General features: G+C 42.1%; 1 protein-coding gene across 1 annotated transcript in view; it reads left to right on the top strand.

Annotated features, from left to right (window-relative positions):
* Window positions 1–22389, top strand: part of SLC35F3 (solute carrier family 35 member F3) — a 178787-nt gene that overhangs the window by 123115 nt on the left and 33283 nt on the right. The window contains exon 2 of the mRNA XM_026846268.1: window positions 5144–5468. Coding sequence (XP_026702069.1) covers window positions 5144–5468 — 325 coding nt within the window. The remainder of the gene's footprint in view (window positions 1–5143; window positions 5469–22389) is intronic.

A 22389-nucleotide genomic window follows, 5' to 3' on the forward strand; every position in this document is an offset into this window, starting at 1 on the left:
CATCTCTCTGTGTCGTAGTTACTGGGAGAAGAGGAAGTCACACAGCATTCAAGGTTGTGAGAATATACCTTGTTCAGTGTCCAGCTCCAATCCCCCTGTATGTCACTGGTTTGTAGATCTCTTACCACGCTGAAGGTCAGGCCCTGTCCTACAGGACGTGCCTCAGTTCCTTCTCCCCAGTTTATGATAAGCATATAATATTTTTGCAAGCTTTACAAACTTGTTCTGTGCAATGCCCAAGCAGCCACAAAACATTTGAGAGGCTGGGAAAATAGAAATGCTTTGAGGATGGCTCATTTGTAATTGTCACAGAGAACTGTGAGGATTCTTCCTTTTGTCAGATTTTTGTTTTTCCAGAAGCCTGATTTAAAGAGCTGTTTAAGAATATGCTTATGTTGGAGCACATTCATAGCCTGGGGAAGCTGGTGGAGTTGTGCATTACCAGCAGGCACATGTTTCAGTCCCTAGTAGGCAGGACCTTGGTCTGTGAGGGTCACTTCCTCACTCTGAAGGGTTGGCAAGGGCACCCAGCACTTTTGTAATACTTCTTTCACCCATTAGCTGGCTAGGTAGCAACATCTAAAACAGCTGATTGGTGACAGCTAAATATGTTTGTGTGGCGGGGCCCAGCTCTGAGCCTACCAGTGCTGTCTATGGTGGCTTTACTCTCTGTTCCTGACAGTACCGGTGGAGAGGTGGGACTCATCTCACCCAGCTTCAGACACCTACGCTAGAGACATCTACTTCTGAGCTTGTCGCCCCAGACTGTTTAGAGCTGGTGGAAAGAAACAAGCACTTGGAGAGGGTGATTCATCTGGCTTGTTTTAATCGTCTACTTTAGGAGGAGATAAATCGTGCTATGGAAATGTCTTTTTTCTGTCTACTAACTATGCAGAAAGTGTAAATGACTGTCTCAGATACACAAGTCGGCACAACAGATGTCTCAAACTGAGCAGATGAATGCCACCCTTGGTTTTTATCAGTATCACATTTTTAACATATACAGTGAGGTACGGTATGGTCCTATGATAAGCCTTTAACTGGCTAGCTGTGCACAGGAGTCATATGCTTTAAAGCCCTTCTGAAGTGGTCTGGACAGGCTATTTAAAGGCGTTACCACTGCTGATGTAGATTTTCTCTAACCTACTGCAAGCATCTGTAGTCAATAAGAAAAGGCACATCATGTAAGGCATCTACCTTCCATGGGGTGTGTAGTGCCTTCCAGTGCCTTTTTTCCTCCATGGCCTCAGCTGGGAGAGGGGGTGAGTAGCTCAGGTTTAGATGTCCCTACCACAGGTATCTGAAGTTAGCTGAGAGGGGTCTCACCCATAATGGAGGAAACAGAAGGATGGCTGTTTTCTGGGGTTGGGGAACCCTGTGAGTAATGGCATTGGCAGTAGCATTGGAGGTGATTTCCTTCCATTGTTTCTGAATGCCATAGGAGAGAGGTTGGCTGAAAGGGAGGGAGGAAGAGTGGTTCCAGTTGGGATTTATGAAACAGGAAAATGAATGAACAAAAGGGAGAATGAAAAGCCAAAATTAGTAAAAGCAAGATAGGCATTTTTCCTCTATCTCAGCATCTTCATTTACTCTTTTGGGGGACACAGTAGCATACAGAGCAGTCTGCTGCAAGGAGTAAAGGAAGAAACCCATTAAAAGTCTGGAGGAGGATTTCCAGAAATAAAATTCTTTAGAGTCCTGCCTCATCCATTCTGAGAAGCCATTTTGCCATCTTTAAATTCATGTATATTCTGTTGCGAGCTGGCCCTTGAGCAGTGCTGGAAAGAGAGTGAGGATCTTCTCATCCGTGTATGGGTTTGATGTCACCCTATCTGTGCACCTGCAACTTGGGTGACAAAAACTATCCCCATGGGGACACAGGGACTGGGCAGGGAAAGGTACAGCTCTGGGTGTTTATCATGCTAGCTGGCAGGCAAGTTTTCAACGTGGTAGGTGGGAGGATGGGACAACATGGATCCCATTTCCAAAGACAGTCTGGTTTGGGGCAGATTACATGCTAGGTATCCTCTAGGACAGTGCCGAATCCACTGGAAGAGCCTATGCCCATTTGGCACCTAGCCCTCTGGCAACACAGGCAGTCATGACGGCTTGGTGCAGTTTCACTGATGGATAGTAAAGTCTCAGCTCGTAACTGCTAATCAGCAGGTCAGTGATTTTTACCCCAAATTAGGGGGCCCATTATGTTGAAATACATCATGCCTAGGATAAGTTTTTAATCCATCCAGCATGTAAATGCATCCAAAGAATGAGCACCCCTAGAAACGTAAGCCTCGAGCTGCAAGATCACTTTAGAAGTGATACATGCAGTATTGTCTTTTGCTGAAAGTGAATGTTTCTGTTGGTGCATTTAACACAAAATTAAATGTATGTGGACAAATCATTTTGCCTATGGAGCAGAGGAAACATCAGTGAAATTTAGCTTTAATTTGTAGGGAGTAATTGCCATGGAATAGAGTTAAAAGGCAGTGATGCTCATGCAAGCTGTCCAAATGAGCCACTGACTCATGCTTATGTGCACAGTGCTATGGAGAGGAGGGTGGGCAGCTTCAGCCCTTGGTGGGGAGAAGTTCCCCACCAGTGTCTGTTGTAGGGTGTCCATCAAACACTGCATTATTTTAGATTGAGTGTCTGGTGCATCATATGGTATAGCTGTGATCTTCTCCCTTTTCCATGATTGCCAAGACTACTGGGCCAGAGGGCCAGACATGTTATCTTGCTGTCTCAGTGACCAATTCTTATTTTAGAAAAAATAACACAGCTTCAGTATTGTCATTCAGAGCACCTACTCATCTTGGGATATCATATACCCTAGTGGCTTAAGGCATGTTCTATATTAAATATCTTCAGCAGGAGGGGTTTACATCCTGGTTTCCTGCTTCCTGGGGGAATACCTGCAGAGAAGAGAGGGATGGTGGGTACCCTGCTAGCTGTTTTCTAGAAGGACAAACATTTTTGCTTACCTCTCCACATAGTTGCAGGGTTGCAAACTGTGAGTGGAGGAAGGCCCTTCCCTGCATTGACATGGTAACACAAACAGCTCCTAAGCTTCTGCTTGGCACCCTGGCTGCCTAGATTCATATTTTTCTGTGCTCAGCTCCCCCTGTGGTCCATGGGAAGGATGCTGGAGTGCGTTAAGGTGAGTTACATTTTTGATGTTGCAAGGATAACACCCAGTAGGAAAACTTGAAATGAAATGAAAAATTCAGTAACATTGAGGGACTTGTATGGTGGACAGCAAAGAGAGCGCTGGCAACTGCCCATTAAGTGGTGAAGTGAAAAGAAATGAATGTACCATTGTTCAGTAAACTGAACCCTGACTGATCTATGCAGCAAGAAGCACTAGTTTCAAGCAATGTATTACAAAGAAAATGTATTAAAATTATTTTAAATGAGCTATGGGTTCACAGGCAGACCTTTTCAATTCTGGCTTCTTCTAACATTTAGCAGGTAGCTTGTAACCTTTCCATTATGTGTTTAATACAAATCCACTTTGGATAATTCATTGGCCTGCTGGTGCATCTTCTGTTATGTGGGAAGCTGCCCACGCAATCTTCTACTGGAAACTGAAATAAGTGGAGAGATCAGCAACATCCCCATCTCTCTTAAAGACTCGAAAAGACTAAATGTTTATACCTTTGCTGCTGTACACTCTTTTTAGGTTTCAAGTTATCAGAGGCCACAGTTTTTCCCATTACAAAATACAGCTTTACTAGGCAAAATAATGGCACTCTTAGCTCAGATCATGCATTCCTTATCTGTAAAGAAATAATTAAATAGTTCTCTCCATCGGAATAAACTTTTTCTTTACTAATGTATTAGCTCATGTAAATACAGATTTAGGTTAACCTGAAATAAGAGGCTTTAAGAGATTTTCCATTCCAAATACTGATTTTCACCAGGATAAGGAAGGATTTTTTGTACATGTATCTCTTAGTCTGCCTTAAATGCATATAAATGTTTGGCAATAATACAGTCTCTCATTGTCCTGGCTGTACTTATATTTCTCCTTTCACCTTTCAGTGACATGTAGTGACCTCTGGACACTTCTGAAGTTGTAGGTTCCTGGCTTTCAACATGAGTTACTACTTCATCCTCCTCCAAGTAAATGGACCAACTAAACTGAAGTCAGTCTTTAACAGAAATCACTGCTGAGTGTTGCATGCAGGTGACCAGTGGCTTTAGCGGATGTTAAATGGGGTGAATTTAAGGAAGGCAGGTGAAAACCCCAAAGGCAGTGGCCTGCTGCTGAGATCTGCCAGCATGTTTTTATCTCCATAGTTACTGGACCACCTAAGGTCACTTTGCTCATTTATTCACAAGCTGGATACAGTATCTTCTAATACTGGTATGATAGCAGGGCTATAACAATTCATGTTTAAGGGGCAAGGTTTTTTAGGAAAGAAATTTCCAGCAGCATGATAGTCTCAGTCATACTGAGTCAAAGTTCCAGTCCAGTCTCATTTGGTGCAGGACTCAAGCTAAAAAAAGTTAGGGCTGCCTAGTCTGAGATGCTCTTCAGGGCCACCTGTGGGTCGGTCTAATTTTTGCCATCTGGCTACAGCCTCAGGAGAGCTGTTTTTCTAGGGATCACTGAAATACCTGATGATCCAAGTTTAGTATTAATTATGCTACTTACATTGCGGTGATCATGCTTAACTGCAAGATTAAATACATTTGCCCCCTCCTCCTTTTAAGAAACACCATATTCCATAAGCCGCCCATTTTCACATTTTCCAAGACAACAATTCTAAGTGGTGTTGTAATCCCCTTTGCTGCTTTATTAAACTCAGCGCTGTATTTTTCATTCATTTACACATCCTAACAGCATCAGTTTAAGTGGTGTGTTAAGCCTTTCTGTGTGCATCAGAGCAACATGTAATTTTCATTTCCATTTTACCCAGTGGCTTCTAAATCTAGAGGTGATAATTATTATTTGCATTGTAATTATGCTTCATTTGAACCAGAGGCTTTGCAATGATCTAAAAACGAAGGACGTTTTGTGGCAAGATCTGGTGGGTTCTTTTGCTGGTAAAGCTCCATGTGACTTCAGAAGGGCCTAGGATTTGCAGACTAAAATGCAGGCTGGCTTTCCTTAGTAAGCCTTGTGTTTTCTTCTCCCCAGGGGATGAGCGCTCCCGGGAGTCTCCAGCCCCAGCCGAAGCACAGATGCAAGCTGGGGCGGAAGGTGGTGGAAGGGTGAACCGCTGTTGCTGGAAATGCTCCGTGACGCAACTCAAGAAGATCTTCTGGGGTGTGGCTGTGGTTCTGGGTGTCTGCTCCTCTTGGTCGGGTTCAACCCAGCTAGCAAAACTGACTTTTAAGAAATTTGATGCACCCTTCACTCTAACGTGGTTTGCAACAAACTGGAACTTTTTATTCTTTCCTTTGTATTATCTTGGACATGTTTTTAAGTCAGCTGAAAAGCAGTCTCCAAAGCAAAGATACAGGTATGGGAGCTTTTGTTTTTATTCCTGTGGCTCTTGCATGCTGCTCTATGTCTAGCGGATATTTTATTCAAATCAGTCAGTTATATCAAACTTGCTTTTGCTTTCCTCTCCAGGTTTGTTAAAGGATATTCTGAATTCATTGTGTGTCCTGTGCTAGATGCTATGTTATTATTCTTAATACAATTTCACTCCAACAGTGAGAAATCCCTGTTTATTTCCAATACATACAGGTCTGCATTTTCTGCAATTGCTTCTCAGAAGTTTTCTCTTCAAACTTCTGCGAACATAATTTTTTTATTAATATTTTCTTCCTCTACCCACAGCTGACTTTTATGGCAATCTCTGAGTAAGCTAAGTAAAGTTTTCTTTTCCAAACTCAGGACTAGTGCAGTGCCTTGAATAGCCAAGTAAAAAGTATTGCAGTATTTTCCTGACATTATGCCCCTGATATCAAACGCCAATCTCTGATCCTGATTAAACTTGAGCTGTTGTGTTCCTCTTTGGGAGGAAGCACAGTCATAACCAAAGGCAACACTTTGTCTTCAGCACACCTTGCCTTTACAGCAAGCTGAACGCACAAAACTTGAAGCACTTATGGAAAGCCCTGAACGCCCATCCTCCATGAGGGGCTGAGTATGCTCTGTCTTCTTGAAGGACTGCTTCTTGGTGAGCACTCCTTCATCTCATCTCTTCTTGGCCTGAGAAGTGTCTGGGACAGATAGAATGACTGAACCATCAAGATGACCCATGTCAGAGTTCCCCCAGTATATGGAAGGATGTGAACAATGTTTTCCCCTTCTGTTACACGGTGTCACAGCCTTCTATTGAAGTAGCTCAAGAAGTAAACAGTAAAGAAGTACATATTTCTCAGCTTCCAGCTGTGCAGCAGTGAGTTGGAAACTTATTACAGGGAAAATCTAAGAAACCAGGGTACTCGGGAATGCTCTACCTGAGATGACTAGACTTAAGATTTTAAATGCTGAAATTTTGCTGCTTAGCCATTGTTACAGTTTCTTCATCTTCTGAATCATCAGGGGCTGCAGATAAGGGAATTTTACTGTTCACTGCAGGTCCTAGAGCAGTATCTAGAAGTTTTAAAGGCATTTTCATAAGATGCCATGTTTCTTCCACTTCAGTCTTCAGTTTTGTATTTGTTGTTTACTCCACAGCAAACATGGTTGCCTCAGAGATGAGAGAAGCATTAAAGAAAGCAACAATTTATTCTAAAAACAATAACAAATACTAGTCCAAAACAACTACCTTCTCATTTCTTTTGGTTTTTAAGTATTTTTCTTTCCAGCTGCTCTCAGATAACATTTTAAATACTGCTGAATTCTGGGGTGAGTGGTTGTGGTTTGCCAGATCCCTGGGGTTAAAACCAGAGCATTATACTATTTGTTGCTGCAGTTAATTGATATGGTTAGTAGTTTTATGTCTTCATTTAATTAAATGATGGCTGAGTTGAAGAGCAGGTGCAGCCTGTTTGGGATGCAGGGGGACATCATTACAAGTAAACTTACAACAGGCTTAGTAAAGGATGTGCATTTGTGTATCTGACCAGCAGATTGAATAGGGTTAATTTAAAGAGGTTTTTCTTGGTGTCAGGGTGCCTGACCTGGGTGTTTGATTCCTAGCTTTGCTGCAGATTTGTTTTGTGGTTTTGAGCACATCACTACAGACATCTGAGTTCTTTGTATTCTCTGCTCATTTGGATGAGACTCCTCTAGGGAGGAGGGAGGACTGTTCCTTACCATGTGTTCACACATAGCATGTCCACTATCTAAACTGAGACCTTTCAGTGGTGCTGCACTAAGAATTACTGTAAGAAGAATTACTGTAAGAAGAATTACTGTTTGTCTGCTTGCTGCAGCTGAGATGTCACATGCATGTATATCAGAAAACGCAAGCATTGCATTCCAGCATCCCCTCTTAATTATTTCCCTCTTTGCATATTTTATATATATGCATATATATAAAGACATATAAAGAGACTTTGCAACTCTATATGAGGTATTACGATCTTCAGGAAAGCTTGCACTCCAGGCATAGTTGGACATGTTAGGGAGGGATTTCATGGACTTCTGGATAGTTAAAATAAGACAATTCTCACCTGGAACTAATAAGAAACTTGCATAATCACTTTTTGCTTTTTCTATGCACCTTCATCTATATTTTATATATTATCTGAGCTCTCTGTCAGGAATTTGCATGAAATGAAATGAAATGAAATGAAAAAGTGGTAGTGGGAGAAGGTGGAAATATGACATCTAAGTCACCTTAGCAATGAGGTAGTAAAGGAAGGGATTCTCAGATCTTGCCCACACAGGTTGCTAAAATCCACAGGCACCTAATGTTTTTTGACAGCCAAGCTCCCCAAGGACACCTGCGCAGCCGCCTCCTCCTCAGCAAGGCTGGGCAGCTCAGCCCTCCCTCACCGCGACACAGGCAGTGCCTTCACACCGCCCCTTCCTCAGTGGGTGGCTTGGCGGGGCGAAACAGCAGGCGTGCTTTGGGCTACCTCGTTATGCAGCTAAAGAGCATGTAAAGAACAGCAACCATTAGGAAAAATATACAAAAGGAGGATCATAAAATGTAGCAACAGTGAATAGATGTGGCCCTCCCACACAGACTATATGGTTTATTATGGTTTTTATGCCTGTTGGATTCTACCAGCACTTATATGTACTGTGCTGTAAATACATGAATTTGTATGTTCTATAGTTTCACAGAAGAACGTGGACACAAGCCAGTTTAAAGCTGCACAGATTTTTTTTCCCACTTTATAGCACATATTTTACAATGGCATGTAGTGATACGACAAGGGGTAATGGCTTTAAACTGAAAGAGGGCAAATTTAGATTAGATATAAGGAAGCAATTCTTCACTGCGGGGGTGGTGAGGCACTGGCACAGGTTGCCCAGAGAAGCTGTGGCTGCCCCCTCCCTGGCAGTGTTCAGGCCAGGCTGGACGGGGCTTTGAGCAACCTGGTCTAGTGGAAGGTGTCCCTGCCCATGGCAGGGGGGGTGGAACTAGATGATCCTTAAGATCCCTTCCAGCCCAAACCATTCCATGATTCTATGATTCTATTATATAATTGTAATAAATCTGCTACCAAATTTTGTAGTAGCACATTAAATTTAAGAGCAGGTTTATTCAGTTTCTTTATAAGATTGGGAGTATTAGACCATAATGTAGAGTATTAAGGATTTCTGCTTGACCCATATTGCATGGTAAGGAACTTTCTGTTTAAGCTGAAGTAGACTATGAGTTGTATCCACAGCATGGAGAGAGAGTCACTCTTCAAAGCAAACCAAGCTCATGCATTCACATCCAGACTGCTCCAGGCGACCTGTGCAGCTCCATCAAATGGCAGAGTTGGGCCCAAGTGCAGATTGTTCAGGGAGAACTTGTCCCATGGTCACTACCACTGGTGCCATGCATCCTTGGCACAGGACTGCATGCATGGGGAGTGACGCACAGAGCCCTGGCAGGCCACAGAGGAGCATGCCAGGGTTAGTGCTGCTCTCTTACTTCTTGTGCAAGTACCCACTAGCTTAAAATAAAATTACAGTAACTAAATTATAATTCATTTCAACCATTGTCCAGTACAGAAATAACACATGTAATGATTTATGCACCTAATGGATCATTTAAGAGTACTTCATTTTGGCTTCATACTTTTTGCTTCCAAACTGCTTTATAAAATGACACGTTTAATCAGATGAGCTACCCTCTGTCATACCTACATTATTAATTTATGAGGTAACATAAATTAAAAGCACTAGAGCTTAAAACTCCCTGGCTACCTGAAAGATTAAATTAAAATCTCTGTAATATATTGCTTAGCTTTGTGTATCTCTAGGCAGGACAAAACACACTTTTCATCAAGATTCACTCTGTGTGCCACTGGGGGAATAACAGGGTTGTATTCATATTTTAGGAGAAGAATACCTCAGAAAGCTTGTTTATTTTCATGGTACAGTCTTACCCAAAAATTTTTCAAGAAGGAAAGGACAGGACTTTCCAAAATGGTTTGCAGGATTATTTATTTATTTGTTTCTCATTTAGATCTTGATTTTTATTTCATAAAGCATTAGGGCTAAAGCAAACACCAGAAGCTAAAACTAAATCTCTTCGACAGCCTTGAATGCACCTGCTGTATTGGGTGGATGAAAGAATCATCACACCTACCTGCACTGATCTGCAAACATATTTTAACGTGTTCTTTTTCACTGAATCAGAGTTTTGTCTTTATACTACCACCAAATTAGTTGCCACTAATCTTTCAGAATTTGAAGATTTTTCTTTGAAAAGAAAGAAGTTGCAGGTGACACTGAAGTATAGTTATTTCTTTGAAACTGAACCAAAATACTGGGGACAACAGTGGTAGACAACTAATGTAGTAGATCTCACTTACTCTGGTTTACCAACATAGTAACTTCACAAGAGCCACTTTTGATTTATATGCATATGGGCTCAGAATCGAGTATTAGCTCTTCAGTGGTCAGAAATTGTCAGTGCCACAGCTTCACATGATGTGCAGGAGAATGTGGGCCAATTTCTAAATGTGTTTCACATGTATTTCTTCTGGCATGGAGGAGACAAGGCACTAGCCCAATATCCCCAGTACTTCCAGGAGTTGGGTCCATTAGTTTGATCCTGACTCATATGGAAGTGCAACTCACTGCACCATGGGCACTGCTCTCCTCTTCTGCATCAGGCAGGGAACCCAGCCACACAGCACTGCCAACCAACTAACTGCCTGGCCACGATGAAACTCTAAGGGAGAAGAAGGTCAGAGCTTGTTTTGGCGTGACTGGATGCTTTTTTACTATTGATTTTCAGCATTTTCTATTCATGAGTCTCTCTTACCCAGCAGCATTAAAATGTTGCAATGTGGTTGACTTTTGGCATCCTACTGATTTATATTACTACTTAGTTGGGAGCTTCACCACCAGAGCAGACAGCATTAACAGAGTCATAAATAAACTACAAAGGCATCAAGACATGATGCATGCAAGTGTTTTTAGCAAATGTCACCCAATGAAGCATGTTTTCTTTCAAAAAACTTCAGTTTATAAACTCTATTTGTCTAATTCAGTACATTAGCCTTAAAATAATACCTATTTACTTTGTGTTCCTCAAAATAAAATCACTTTACAATTCAAGTTCCCATTAGCTTGTTGGGGAAAAAAAAAAAAAAACAGCAGCAAAAGTACAAAAAGAACCCTTGAAATTAAAAGGTATAGCATCTGATTCTTACCCGAGTTAAGACAGATACAAGCCAGAAGTCACTCCAAATTAAATCAGTTTAATCTCTATAGCAGTCCTCCAGGATTTATCTTTGTGCTTGGTATTGAAGCAATTAATTAACAAAAGATGTAGATACTGTGCAAAAGGTTTATTATACTCATGGTCATCTCTATTATTATGGTCATCTCTGTCTCTCCTGCAGATGTCTGAACTGTTGTTGGTGATGTGTTACTGATGGGCCACTGTATCACTTACTTAGACTGTTTTCACTGTATCTGTGCTTTTCTTCCAGGGGTTCTAGCTGAAGACAAGGCCAAATTGTGCTATTAGCAAGTAGCAGTAGTAGTGAAGCCTTCTGCCAGAACAGCATGGTGTTTGTGGTAGGGGCAGTGCTGGTGGGCATCTGTCTGATGTCCAACCTGCTGCTCATACAGCATCAAGCTCAGTCATGGAGCATTCATCTGGGCTTCACCCAGATGAAGGCCAAGCCACAGAATGCTGTTGTTCACTTCTGTTTCTCAAAGTTAAGTAATTACCTCTTCCTGATGAAACCTGTAGCTGCTGTCTCTTTCCTTTTGAAAAGGAAAGTGTGTCCCTATGGGACATGGGATAGGGGTACATCACCCCATGAGAGTTCTGGAGGTGTCTCCTCACTGCTGCCCTTACATAATACAGCTATGCTGAATTATTGCCAGATGATCATGTAAGTTATCATTTCAGCTGCTTCGTTGGAGAGACTTGTTTTCTTAGGTGATAAAGATTAATGTCATGGTTTCTTGCTCTATGTGTCTTCTGAAACAAAAATTTCTTAGCCAGCTGTCAAAAATATGCTCTACAGGCTGCTTGTTCTTGAGAAAATATGTAGTCCTCCAGATTCAGAATTTTTCTAGAGTAGCCTCCTGTTCACGTAAATCTTCTCTACACACTGAAAATAGGACCAGGGTTTAGATTAGCAAGAAAATTTGCCACAGCTAGTTCCTCAGTGCCACACTGCATAATTGAGCACTGCTGGCTTGCAGCTGAATGCCCTGTTTCCTCCCAAAATGCATGGGGAGAGCAAACACCTACAGAGGAGACACAGATGTGAGTCATGTAAGGTAAACAGCAGAAAAAGCTGAGGAGAAAGTCTGTTGGCCAAACTAGCTGTTAGTGGGAGCCCTCCACCATCCCAGAGTAAAGAGCTTAACTAGACTTGAGGTGGCACTCCTCTTGATGTTTTCCATTGAAAAGCTTAAAAATCTTCACCCAGACCCGTGTTCAAGGTGGTAGTTTTTCTCTTCCTCAAATGCATCGTATGGGAGCTTGGTACCTACATTGGGCTCATGATGTGAGTGGCTGGCAGAATGCCCCAGAATTAATGCCTAAGTCCTAACTTCTCTGGAAGTGGTTCTCACAATGTGAAGCCTGCATGTTGGTCTCAGGAACATAGGGTGGCATTTATATGGTTACCTCCCTTTCTAAACCTACCTCAGCTTTTACATCTCCTGGAAACACCTTTAAAAGAGTTTCTTTAAAATTCTGTTTGACTAGTTTACTAATTCTTTCTGTTCAGGTAGCTAACACTGCCTTTGAGAGCTCGTGTCTTAGCTTCTGTGAGAAAATGGTCGTGGGTCCTTCTTTAGGAAGTCATTCATTTCTAATTTAGCCTCCCAGTTTATACGTGTAGATTGCGTTTGTATTTCAGACCATGATGTTCTGAAAAGTGCTTAACATTCATGCCCTGTGAAAAGTTTTCCCTTAATCTGAAAATCCTTCATCTGTTGAGGATCACCTCTTCTGGGCTTTTGGACTTTTGTGGAATGCTAATCAAGAATAAAAATGGGGTACTGCCTGATCAGGAGAAACACATCTTCTTGAGCCTGGTTTGCAAAATCATTCCAAGGATGATTGAATTAAGTGGTGTCCTGTAATTTTGTCTTGTTGTTCCATTACTTCTGTCTTCTCTGCTGTAGCTCAAACAGATGCTTTAAAATAATTACATTATATGCCTCCTATGAGGTAACAGTGCTTGAGGCAAGGACTAGAAAGAGAAGTAATTGTTCTTGTTACCTGCAGACAGGACATGTGCTGTGAAACAATGGGTTTATGTAATGGATTTTGCTTGGAAAAAATGTCGTGTCTTGGATCTCTGGTCAGTAGTTAAACTGCATTTCATTAACTGACTTCCTCTGGTTGGTAAGCAAGCTGCTAAGCTTCCACACTGCTAGTGCTCTTCTCCGGAGACCTCAAGAACAAATCCACCTATACTGATCCTACCCCTGCTGGTTCCTCTGCACTGACTGAGTCAAGCCAGGCTGAAGGGACCCCAGGAGTCACCTCCTCCCTTCCCGACTCCAGGCATAACCTGCACGCACAAACAGAAAAGTAACTGCATTTTATGGCTGGCAAAGGGAAAAAGGGACTGGGAAAAGAGGGTGTGATCATGTTTCCTGTGTGGGGAAAGAAGCAGAAAGCTGAGGTGAGCATGAATATGCTGTTTTTCCAATCTTCATGACATGGAAGAAGACACAGAGGGGTCTTCTTGCAGGAAGTGTTTTTACCTTGGCTGTCATATCAAGTACCTTGACACAGCATGTAAACTCGTTGAATGAGGACTATCCTAGGCAGGTTCTCCCATGTTGCTTACAACAGCAATGAAAACCAGCAGAACTTAGGAAGGAGTGATAAGGAATTGTGTATTTTTTTTTCAGCTCAGATCTGTGTCAAAATATCTTGAAGGCAGCTACCTTTAAAGCTGCTTTAAAAAAGGAAAGTGCCTGTATGGCAACAGACTTTGTAGCTATAATTAACAGCTCTCAATAAAGACGGATGATACAGTGAGAAGTGTTGGAGGCTGGCAGTACTACAGAAGTGGAAAAAACCTTTTTGTCCAGCTGCCTAGTGGTTATGGACTATGTCCAGATTTCCCAGGATTGTTTGTGTTTTTATGAAAAGGCAGCCTCATATAAATGCACAGGTAACTGTATGAAGATCCTGTTCAGTCCAGGTCTGCAGGAGCTGGCCACCCTTACTTGCTAGTCAAAGCTGTAGCTGGTAAAAAGGGAGAAATAGCCAAAGGTGAAGGTTGGCAGCAACATAGGTATATGAACAAGGCGTCAGAAATTGAAAAACCCTGTCAAGCAGCTACATCATGTTGTCTGTGAACAACCATAGATTTTTCAGAGGTAAACAATGGCAAAATATGAGCTGATGAACAAACAGGTTTGTGTATGTACTTGCACACCCATGTGCAACCATTTCTGTGTTTTCCAGTGCTAAAACACCTTTCCAAATGGTAGCTTCCTGCCAGAGAGTCTGATCCAAAGTGGAGAAGACAAACAAAATCTGGTTTTGTTACCTTGTTCACCTGCTTTGACTGGCAGTTAGTGAAGACCGCTTCTCTTCAGCATAGCTGTGAAAAAGAAACAACCCTCCTGTTGATCTGTTTGTCAGTCCTTGGGTTTAAAGGAAAGAGCCTCATTTACTTTATGGCCTTAGAGTCATTTGGGTCTCTTGCACTCAGCAAGTCTACACGAACCAAGTCCAGTGTGGCCACCTCATCTCTTCCCTGTTCCTTGTATCTCCAGCTGAACGCTTCCCGATTTCATTTATTTCCCCTGGTTTCATTTGCTCATGGTTTGTTATTTTATAAATCTCATTCCTTCTCTTTGGGTCTGGGGAATTATTTACTTATTTGCTTAAAGTGTTTGTTTCTGAGCATTTAGAGACTGCTGCATGTTTCCTTTCTATCTTTGAAGACCTTCCTCTACCTCAGTGAAACGTTCAGACTGGGCTTCTGGAAGTCTTAAGTAGAGGATGGCATCTCCCATCTCTTTCAGCAGATGCAAATATTAAACCCCAGGGATCTCAAGTCATCGTGAATGTCCCTTCAGTGACAGCGGTAATAGCCTTCACATAGTACATGGCTAACATGGGGCATCCTTGGATGGGATGAGCCCAGTTCTGTTTGCTATAGGAGTTCTCTGTTCCTCTATGTCATCTGGCGTTTGCCCTTGTATCTAAAAAATGCTTTGCTTTGCCAGAATACTGTAAGGTTTTTTTCCTTAATTCCTTAATCCTCTTCACTGTGTTTATTGTAGAAGCCAGCCAGGCCAACTGAAAATTGTATCCTGCTTTTTCTGCACTGAAACTACAGCTTTCTTCACTAGTCTGGCTTATTATGCTTTCAGCTAGAGTACATATAGATTTCCAAGTACAGAAAGATAATTCATCAGCTATGAAAAGCTCTCCTATTAGATAGCACACTAGAAAATTGCAAGAACTGCACCTCTACTTTCAGTATCTCTTAATAGTACCCAGAATAAAAATGAAGCTACATCTCTGTAATGCTGTCTGATATTTTCATCATCTAACAAATGGTGCTGTTGTTAGACCATCTCACCATGATATCCTGAACATCAGGTCATAGAAATACAGATTAATTCTGGCTGCTGGGACCTGAGGAGGGAGGTCTGTTGTCCAACCTGCTCAGCACAGAGCCACATCATATCTACTTTTTTATTTTGTTAATGGTTAGTGATCTGCAGAAACTGAATGAGGCATAACTATTATTATTTAAATTTATGTATACTTTATTGCATCTTTTAATGTGCTGTCTCTAGGTACCCCCAAATTACACATACCAGAATGTGTTGGCATGAATGGTACCTGTTCTGCTGCTGTTTGCCCCTTTTTGCCAGAGCCACCTTAAATATTTGTCTGCCCTCAGCAAGAACATGTGGATTCAGACCCTGAGGATTTATTTTTTATTAACCTTGAATTTTTTTTAAAAAGGTATTAAGCCACTGTAAAGTGTTTCTGCTTAACTTACTTTTAATAATCAAACAAATTTTTCACTTCATTTCATGAAGTTCTCTATATTAAATTTGATGGGTCCAGTCAGCACTTGACCCTAGCTGGCACAGCTCCACAAAGTCCCATGACAGCATGCTGATTTTTATCAGAGAAGGGTCTAGGTCAGTGAATTTTAAAAATCCTAATTCACACTATTTAGATGTGTTTTGTTTTTCCTTTTTTCAAAGAACTCAGGCTTTGTCCAGGTGGAAGTTCATCCTACTCCCCCACATCATTTTTTTTAAAAGCATCTTTTTATTCCAGAGAACTGAAGTAGAAAAACTTAATGTTGAAAAATAGTATTTCATAAAAAGATACAGTGACATACAGCCAAATGATCATCTGCCTTCTATTTTAATGTACCTGCTGACCTTCTCTTGTTCATGAAATTTTTTAGCCATTAAGGCCAACCCTCTGAAAGTCTTACAGCATTTAACAAAGAGCTCTATTGATTTCATAGTTACACAACTGTGCCTTTCTGTAGTTCCAGGTAATTCACATAACACCATTACTTTCTGCCTTACCAAGTTCCATGTGGCTTTTTTAATAGAGTTGCACTCCTGATCATGTAGAAGGGATAACTGTAGTGGGGATACGATAAAGGTCAGCTAAATCAAGTTTGGGTTGGAGAAGGTGAGGAAAGAGCTAGGTGGTATTAAACAGAATGAGTGAGGTGTTTGAAACAAGGGAGGTGGTTTCTATCAGTGTGCAACTGAGCTGTCAGGCGGCTGAAAAACAAGAAAAGCCCAAAAGTGTGGTTAGTGCATGCTTGAGAATCAGAGATGGTGGGCCAATTGTGGCATGTTGTGGGAGCAGATTGCATGAGCTCTGCTGAAACATAACACTCGCATGAACAGTAGTTCTTGTAGCTATTCTATGAGCTAAGCTAAATCAGTAAATTCTATACGATTTCAATGGATGGTGTGCTCACTGTAGTATTGCTCATGTGTTGAGTCCTGTGGCTGGTTGCAGGTTCATAGCGTGGGATATTCCAGGACTTGGTTGGGCTCAGCAGCCATCCAAGTTATAGGGATCCAAACAAGTCCATTGGAAGTATCTAGTGAAGATTTAATCATACCAACAGCAGTTATTTTATGTGTTAACAGATTTGTTTCTTGACAAGAATGAATGTACAAATAAAATTTACCAAACTGCTAAGATGTTTTCTTGGGATCTTTTCAAAAGTGAGCAGCAAATTGGCTTCATTTTTAGGTAAACAAGCATCATAAAGAGGACATTCCTCTTGAAAATCACATCAGTTATATGTATAGTTAATTGTGGACCTTACTTTTGGCTGGCAAGTTGCAAAAACTTTGTTTTGTTTTAAAAGATTACAAACAAAACCAACCAAATAAAACCAGCTGGCTTCCCAGGTATGTTTGCTGCAAGAAAACAGAGACAAGTGGTTTCAAGAAACTGGAGACAAGCTTGTTTCCTCCATAGCAATTCTGCTAAAAACAAACTGTTCTCTTTGTCCCTGTGGCTTCAGACACTTTCCACTATTATGCTGCTGGTATCTGGAGTCTCATTACCCAAAAAGCCTTTGACAGCGCAGAACAGTAAATAACCACAAATTTTAGGCACATGTAGAAACATCTCATTAGGGAAATTTGAGAGAGAGATGACAAATAATGTCTTGGAATCAATCTAATGTCATGATCCGAATGTGCAATGGCAAATCATCCTTCCTCAAGTAACTCAGTTACTGAAGGCTACAGATGGGTTTGCCTTCAGCTGGAAACTTGGCGTTTGCATGCCTTTGGGCTAACAGCCATGACCACGCAGCTCCTCCGCATGAAGCGTGCTGATGGCACCTACTAGATGTTGTGCAGCTGACAGGAAAAAGATGCAATAGTTCATTAATTTTGTCATTCTGTTTAATTCAGACATTTTCAAAAGGAATGGCACTGAAAGCTTTGTAGTACTGAAGGTGCATAATAATTGCATCAAAATTGCCCATCTGCAGCTAAAGTGAGATAATTGCCTAGGCGTATTTTGCGTTTGCAGAAAAGATTTTGAATAATAAATGTTTATAAAATCCTTCTGTCATCATGTTATCCAGTCCTCACCCCATGAGCCAAACTCTCAATTCATTTACACTCTTTTCAAACCAAAAATATCTCTTGTTGGCGCAGCTCTGGTGTCAGTGAAGATGAGAATCTGGACTAGGGTAAGTCACCCGAAATTGGCTCCCAGCTCCCCAGCAACGTTTATGAACCAAATTGAAAGAGAGTAATCAACAAACCCTGCTGATTCCTTGCTAGTGTTATTTGCTGTATCTTTAATAATCAATTTGGAGTTTATTGGTGCTGGTACTGATTTTCAGTGATGCTGAATGGTGCTCCTTCCTGAGGGGCAAGGCTTGTCACAGGGTTAGATCCACAAAAAGGCTGAGACACATGCGTCATCCTGCAAACAGGAATAAACATCCACGTGTAGTTTCCAGCAGATGCTTCTCCCTCCTCAGAAGCCTCTCTTCTCTCTCGGAGGTAAAGCCAGAGCAGGTCCATCCTCACAAACACTTAACATGCTGAGGATATTGCGGGACTGGCAGCAGCAGGTGAGATGCAAGCCCATCTTAATCAGGTGTATCATGGCTGATCTGACCTGCTCCTGTAGATAAGCTCGTTAGCACGGACACAGCTCACCCAAGACTTTGAACACAGTCCCTCCATGCTTGACAAAATGCAGACAGCTGAAAAGATGTGTCCTGATTTAAGTGCGTGCTTACCTGGTCAATCACTTCTCCACAGGGACACGGTTTGTAACCACTCCAGCGTTCTGGTGCGCTCCCTTTTTCTGGCAATTAAAGACGCAGACAGTGCTGACCAGACAAGATTTGTTGATGCAACTTGTTATCTAATGCTTCTCCGAGAATGAATTAATTGATTTTTCCATTAGACTTGATACAAATCATGCTGATGTCTCTGTCATCTTCAGTATGCCTCACTGATTCCTAATAGCTGCCTTATAGCCTTCGTAACACATCTTGTCCCTCTCCCGTGCTCTGGTACAGTGACTACAGCTGCTTGTTCTAGCCCAGCACTACTAAATGAACAAGCATGGATGATTTACAGTGGGATGGGAAATGTTTCCAGCTAGATGACAGGATCACCTGCTTTCTGCCACTGCATGTCATTGGTCTTTCAGCATGAGCAGAGGAGCTGCTGTTCCTGCTGTGGGATCCCTTCAGCAAAAGAGCCACCTGCCTCCCCCCGCAGTCAGCTCGCCCTGCAGCTCTTCAGCTCCTAAATCCTTTGTGCTGTAATGAGGCTTCAGCAGGCTGCACCTCTTGGGTAGCCCCAGCATAAGCATAGCAAAGCTGACTAGCTCTCCAGCACTGCAAAAGTAGCCAGCAACCCTAGGAGATATCTAAACTGGTGTCCCCAGCCACCTCAGAGGTGCTTTGCACACCAGCATTGGTGATTTTTTTCAGATCCCTTCACTGTGCTAACAGTGCTCTGCTGGAGGAGCAGCACTCTCACTGCTGGGGATCCAGAAGAAAGTAGAGTAGCAAAACAGGCATCATTTTTGCCAGGTTTCTGAACAAATAGTTTCACCTCAGAGGCTGAAACCACATTGCTGTTCTTGATACTCTTCCTAGAAAACAATCTGAAAAGAAATTCAGATATGACACTAAAATTAGTAACAATATGAACTACTGTTCAGTACATTTTTCCTCTCTCAAGGGCTTAAAGCTTGTTGAGTAACCTCTCTCGCGCGCAGTTTCATCACAGAGCATTAAGTTTTGAGAAAGAGATGAGCCCAACCACTCAATCTCTTTATTCTAGTTGTGTAGGTGCGGTACTGACAGAGCCAAATTTAACACAGTTTACCCAGTGCACAGTTACAGTAAAATGAGCCAGATTTTGCATTGTGTACGTTGGGGGGGTTGGATAGGGATATTGCAGAGCACTGTGACTCTGAATTACCCTGTTCCTGAGACTGAGTGAGGTATCAGGATATTTTGGGTAGCGTTTTTGAGGTCCTGCTGCTGGGTTCTCTACTCTTACTGAAGATTGTGGTGAAACTGTAATGACTTAGTTGGAAGGAGTGGTGAATCAGCAGTGAAAGCAGCTGGAAATGTCTCCTTATGGTTGTGTACATATGTGTGTGTATATGTGTACATATGTATGCATGTGTGTGTATATATGCACCATTTGAATACACCTGCTGAGACCCCTTACCCTGAAAGAGCAAAGATATCCCAGAGGGGTAACAGGCTGGTTTACTTTTGACAGCCTTCATACAATGTCCTGCAAGTCAGGAGATTTCCTGTAAAATACAAACTATTGAGGAAGAAAGGAAAATGAAGCCACAGATGTTGTGCCTTCTAGCTTTAGGGTAAATGTGGGGTTATGCCATTGACTGGGGTGGAAAAATTCCCTCACACAACGAGTATCTTTCCCTGTGGGTCTCAGTGGGAAATCACAGTCTCCAGGATGAGGCCCCAGCTTGTTTGCTGAGGGAGCTGACACTTGCCTTCTTGCAGCCGGAATGCTGCTTGTTCTCAAGCATCTACCTGTAAGTGCTGCCTGCTGCTGCTCTGAAAATCCCTTCCCCCTGCCCATGAACAGAGCTGGAGCCCCAAGAGGGGGGACAAGGCACCCCCAGCATTTGCCTGTCCTCAAGCCTGGTGATGCCTGCAGCACGGGATGCCCCTGTGGCTTGTCACCGGCCCCCCACCGCCACCCTGGGCTGCCTCACCCCAGGCAGACCACTGGCTCGGGGAGGCTGGGGGGGGTGGAGGGGAATGGGCTGCAGGACAAGCTCTTACCTCCGTTTACATCAATTTCCATCCCACTCATGTTCAGTATAAAATGAATGCCCTTGGCAGCCCTCTTCATTCTCCATACACCTAAAATTTTTTTTAAATCCTTAGCTTTTGGTACATGCTCCTTCCTCCACAGCCATATGTAGATACTCTCCCCACTTCCAAAAGGCAAAACTCCCCCTCAGCAAGATTTTTCGACTCTCTCCTGGTCTGGAATCCCACCATGGCTGATGCCCTGTGTGAGGGATGCTGTGCTTAACCTTCCTACCTCTATTTTAAAATCCGAATTTGATCACCCAGAATTCCTTTTGAAATCAGTGCATGGTGACAGTCCCGCCCACTGGAAAAGTCAGTGTGTTAGGTACCTGAATATAAATTTATGTTTTTAATTTGATATGATCTTTCAGTGTGAAGGTGGAGGAATCCAGTAATTCCTTGCAGCTTGCTGTCTATGGATTATCTGTCAAATTCCTTTTATATTATCTTTGTGAGAAATTTAATTAATCTCATCAAAACCAGATCATTTGTCTCTGTTGGTTTACTTTCTAGGATGATTTATGTATACATTCAATGTGAGTGTGAGCCATTTCCTAACACATGTAAACCTCAGTTTTCAAGGATTTATGGGGATGCCTTACATGAAACACAGTTACCCCATTCTGGCAGTGGGCATGAGTAAACATGGATATGGGGAGTTAGTAAAAAAAGGTTATTATTTCACAAATTATACTCTATAATTAGGGAAAACTCTTTTAAGAATGCATTGACCATGTACCCTAACTTGGTATATTCGTTAATGTTGTTACACATGTTATTGATCCTGAAGAGAAAAGGTTAAATATATTTTTCTTGAACATGCATAGCAATAAAATTCACATAAAAAAACAAAGAGCAAGAATAATTAGGTATATTTTTTTTCCACTATGTATCCATGTTTTCCTGTTGGGCAGCTGACATTGTTTGCTCCCTTCTCTCATGTAGTCTTGAAGCTCTCTGCTCAGCCTCTCTCACATGCTGGGAATATTTTGGTTTATGGCTCAGCCCACCTACCAACTATTTCAGCTACTGAAATGCAGTGAGCTAATTAATGCATCCATCATCTTCCACATTCTTCAGATGCCATGAGCAATAAGGAGACTTAGCCTTAATCTTCTTCTTTGTCTTATTCTTTCTCCCAGGCTTGGCACTGGCTTAACTCAAGTCCATACACATTTTCCTTGCTGAACTGTTCATTCATGTATTTTTGTTCTCTATTTATTGACTTCTAATTCCCTTCCTCTCTTAGCATGCACGCTAGATTAAATCTCCATTATCTAAGCCTGTGTCTCCTTTGCCTAGCTCACACAGCCATGTAAGTATCATTATTGCTTAATATTTGTATGAAATTAGCAACCGGCAAATCCTGATCTGCACCAGCAGCTTGTGCTAGGTGCTTTTCCAACAGGGAAACAAATACAGTGCCTGTGCCACAGAGCCTGCAGTAAAAGTTGAGGCACGTATCTGCTAAAATCTGCTATTTCTCATTTAACTGGTGATTGCTGACTTCTGCAACTGCTGCTCAATGCCCTGTGGAGGGGGGATGTGGTCCCACAGTACCTGCTGGGGAAGGATTGGACAGAAGGATGAGGACATCAGGGGGATGCTTTTCTCACTCTTGCATGGACCTCACCATGAACCTAAGTAATGCAGCATGTGATACAGTAGCACAACCTAGCAGATTAACAGAAAGGGAAATAATTACAAATGTCCTTACAGATGAGGATAAACTCAGGATTTTCAAAAGGTCTGGTTCCTCTTCTGTCTGAGATCCGCTTTCTGCCAACGTAATGCCTCAGTCTCTCCCTGTTCATGTCAGAACATAATGTAAGATGTCCAGATCCTGTTAATGACAATAAAAGAGAAAGCCCTATGTGAAAAACAGGCAAATGACAAGTCTCACTGTGAAGCTTCCCCAGAAAGCTTGCAGCACTGAGCCCAGCATGGCTGGGCTGGCTTAATCAAAAGACATTTCATAGAATCATGGAATGATTTGGGTTGGAAGGGACCTTAAAGATCATCTAG

Source organism: Athene cunicularia (genome assembly GCF_003259725.1).
Source record: "Athene cunicularia isolate RWA chromosome 3 unlocalized genomic scaffold, athCun1 chr3_part1, whole genome shotgun sequence".
Classification (NCBI taxonomy): domain Eukaryota; kingdom Metazoa; phylum Chordata; class Aves; order Strigiformes; family Strigidae; genus Athene; species Athene cunicularia.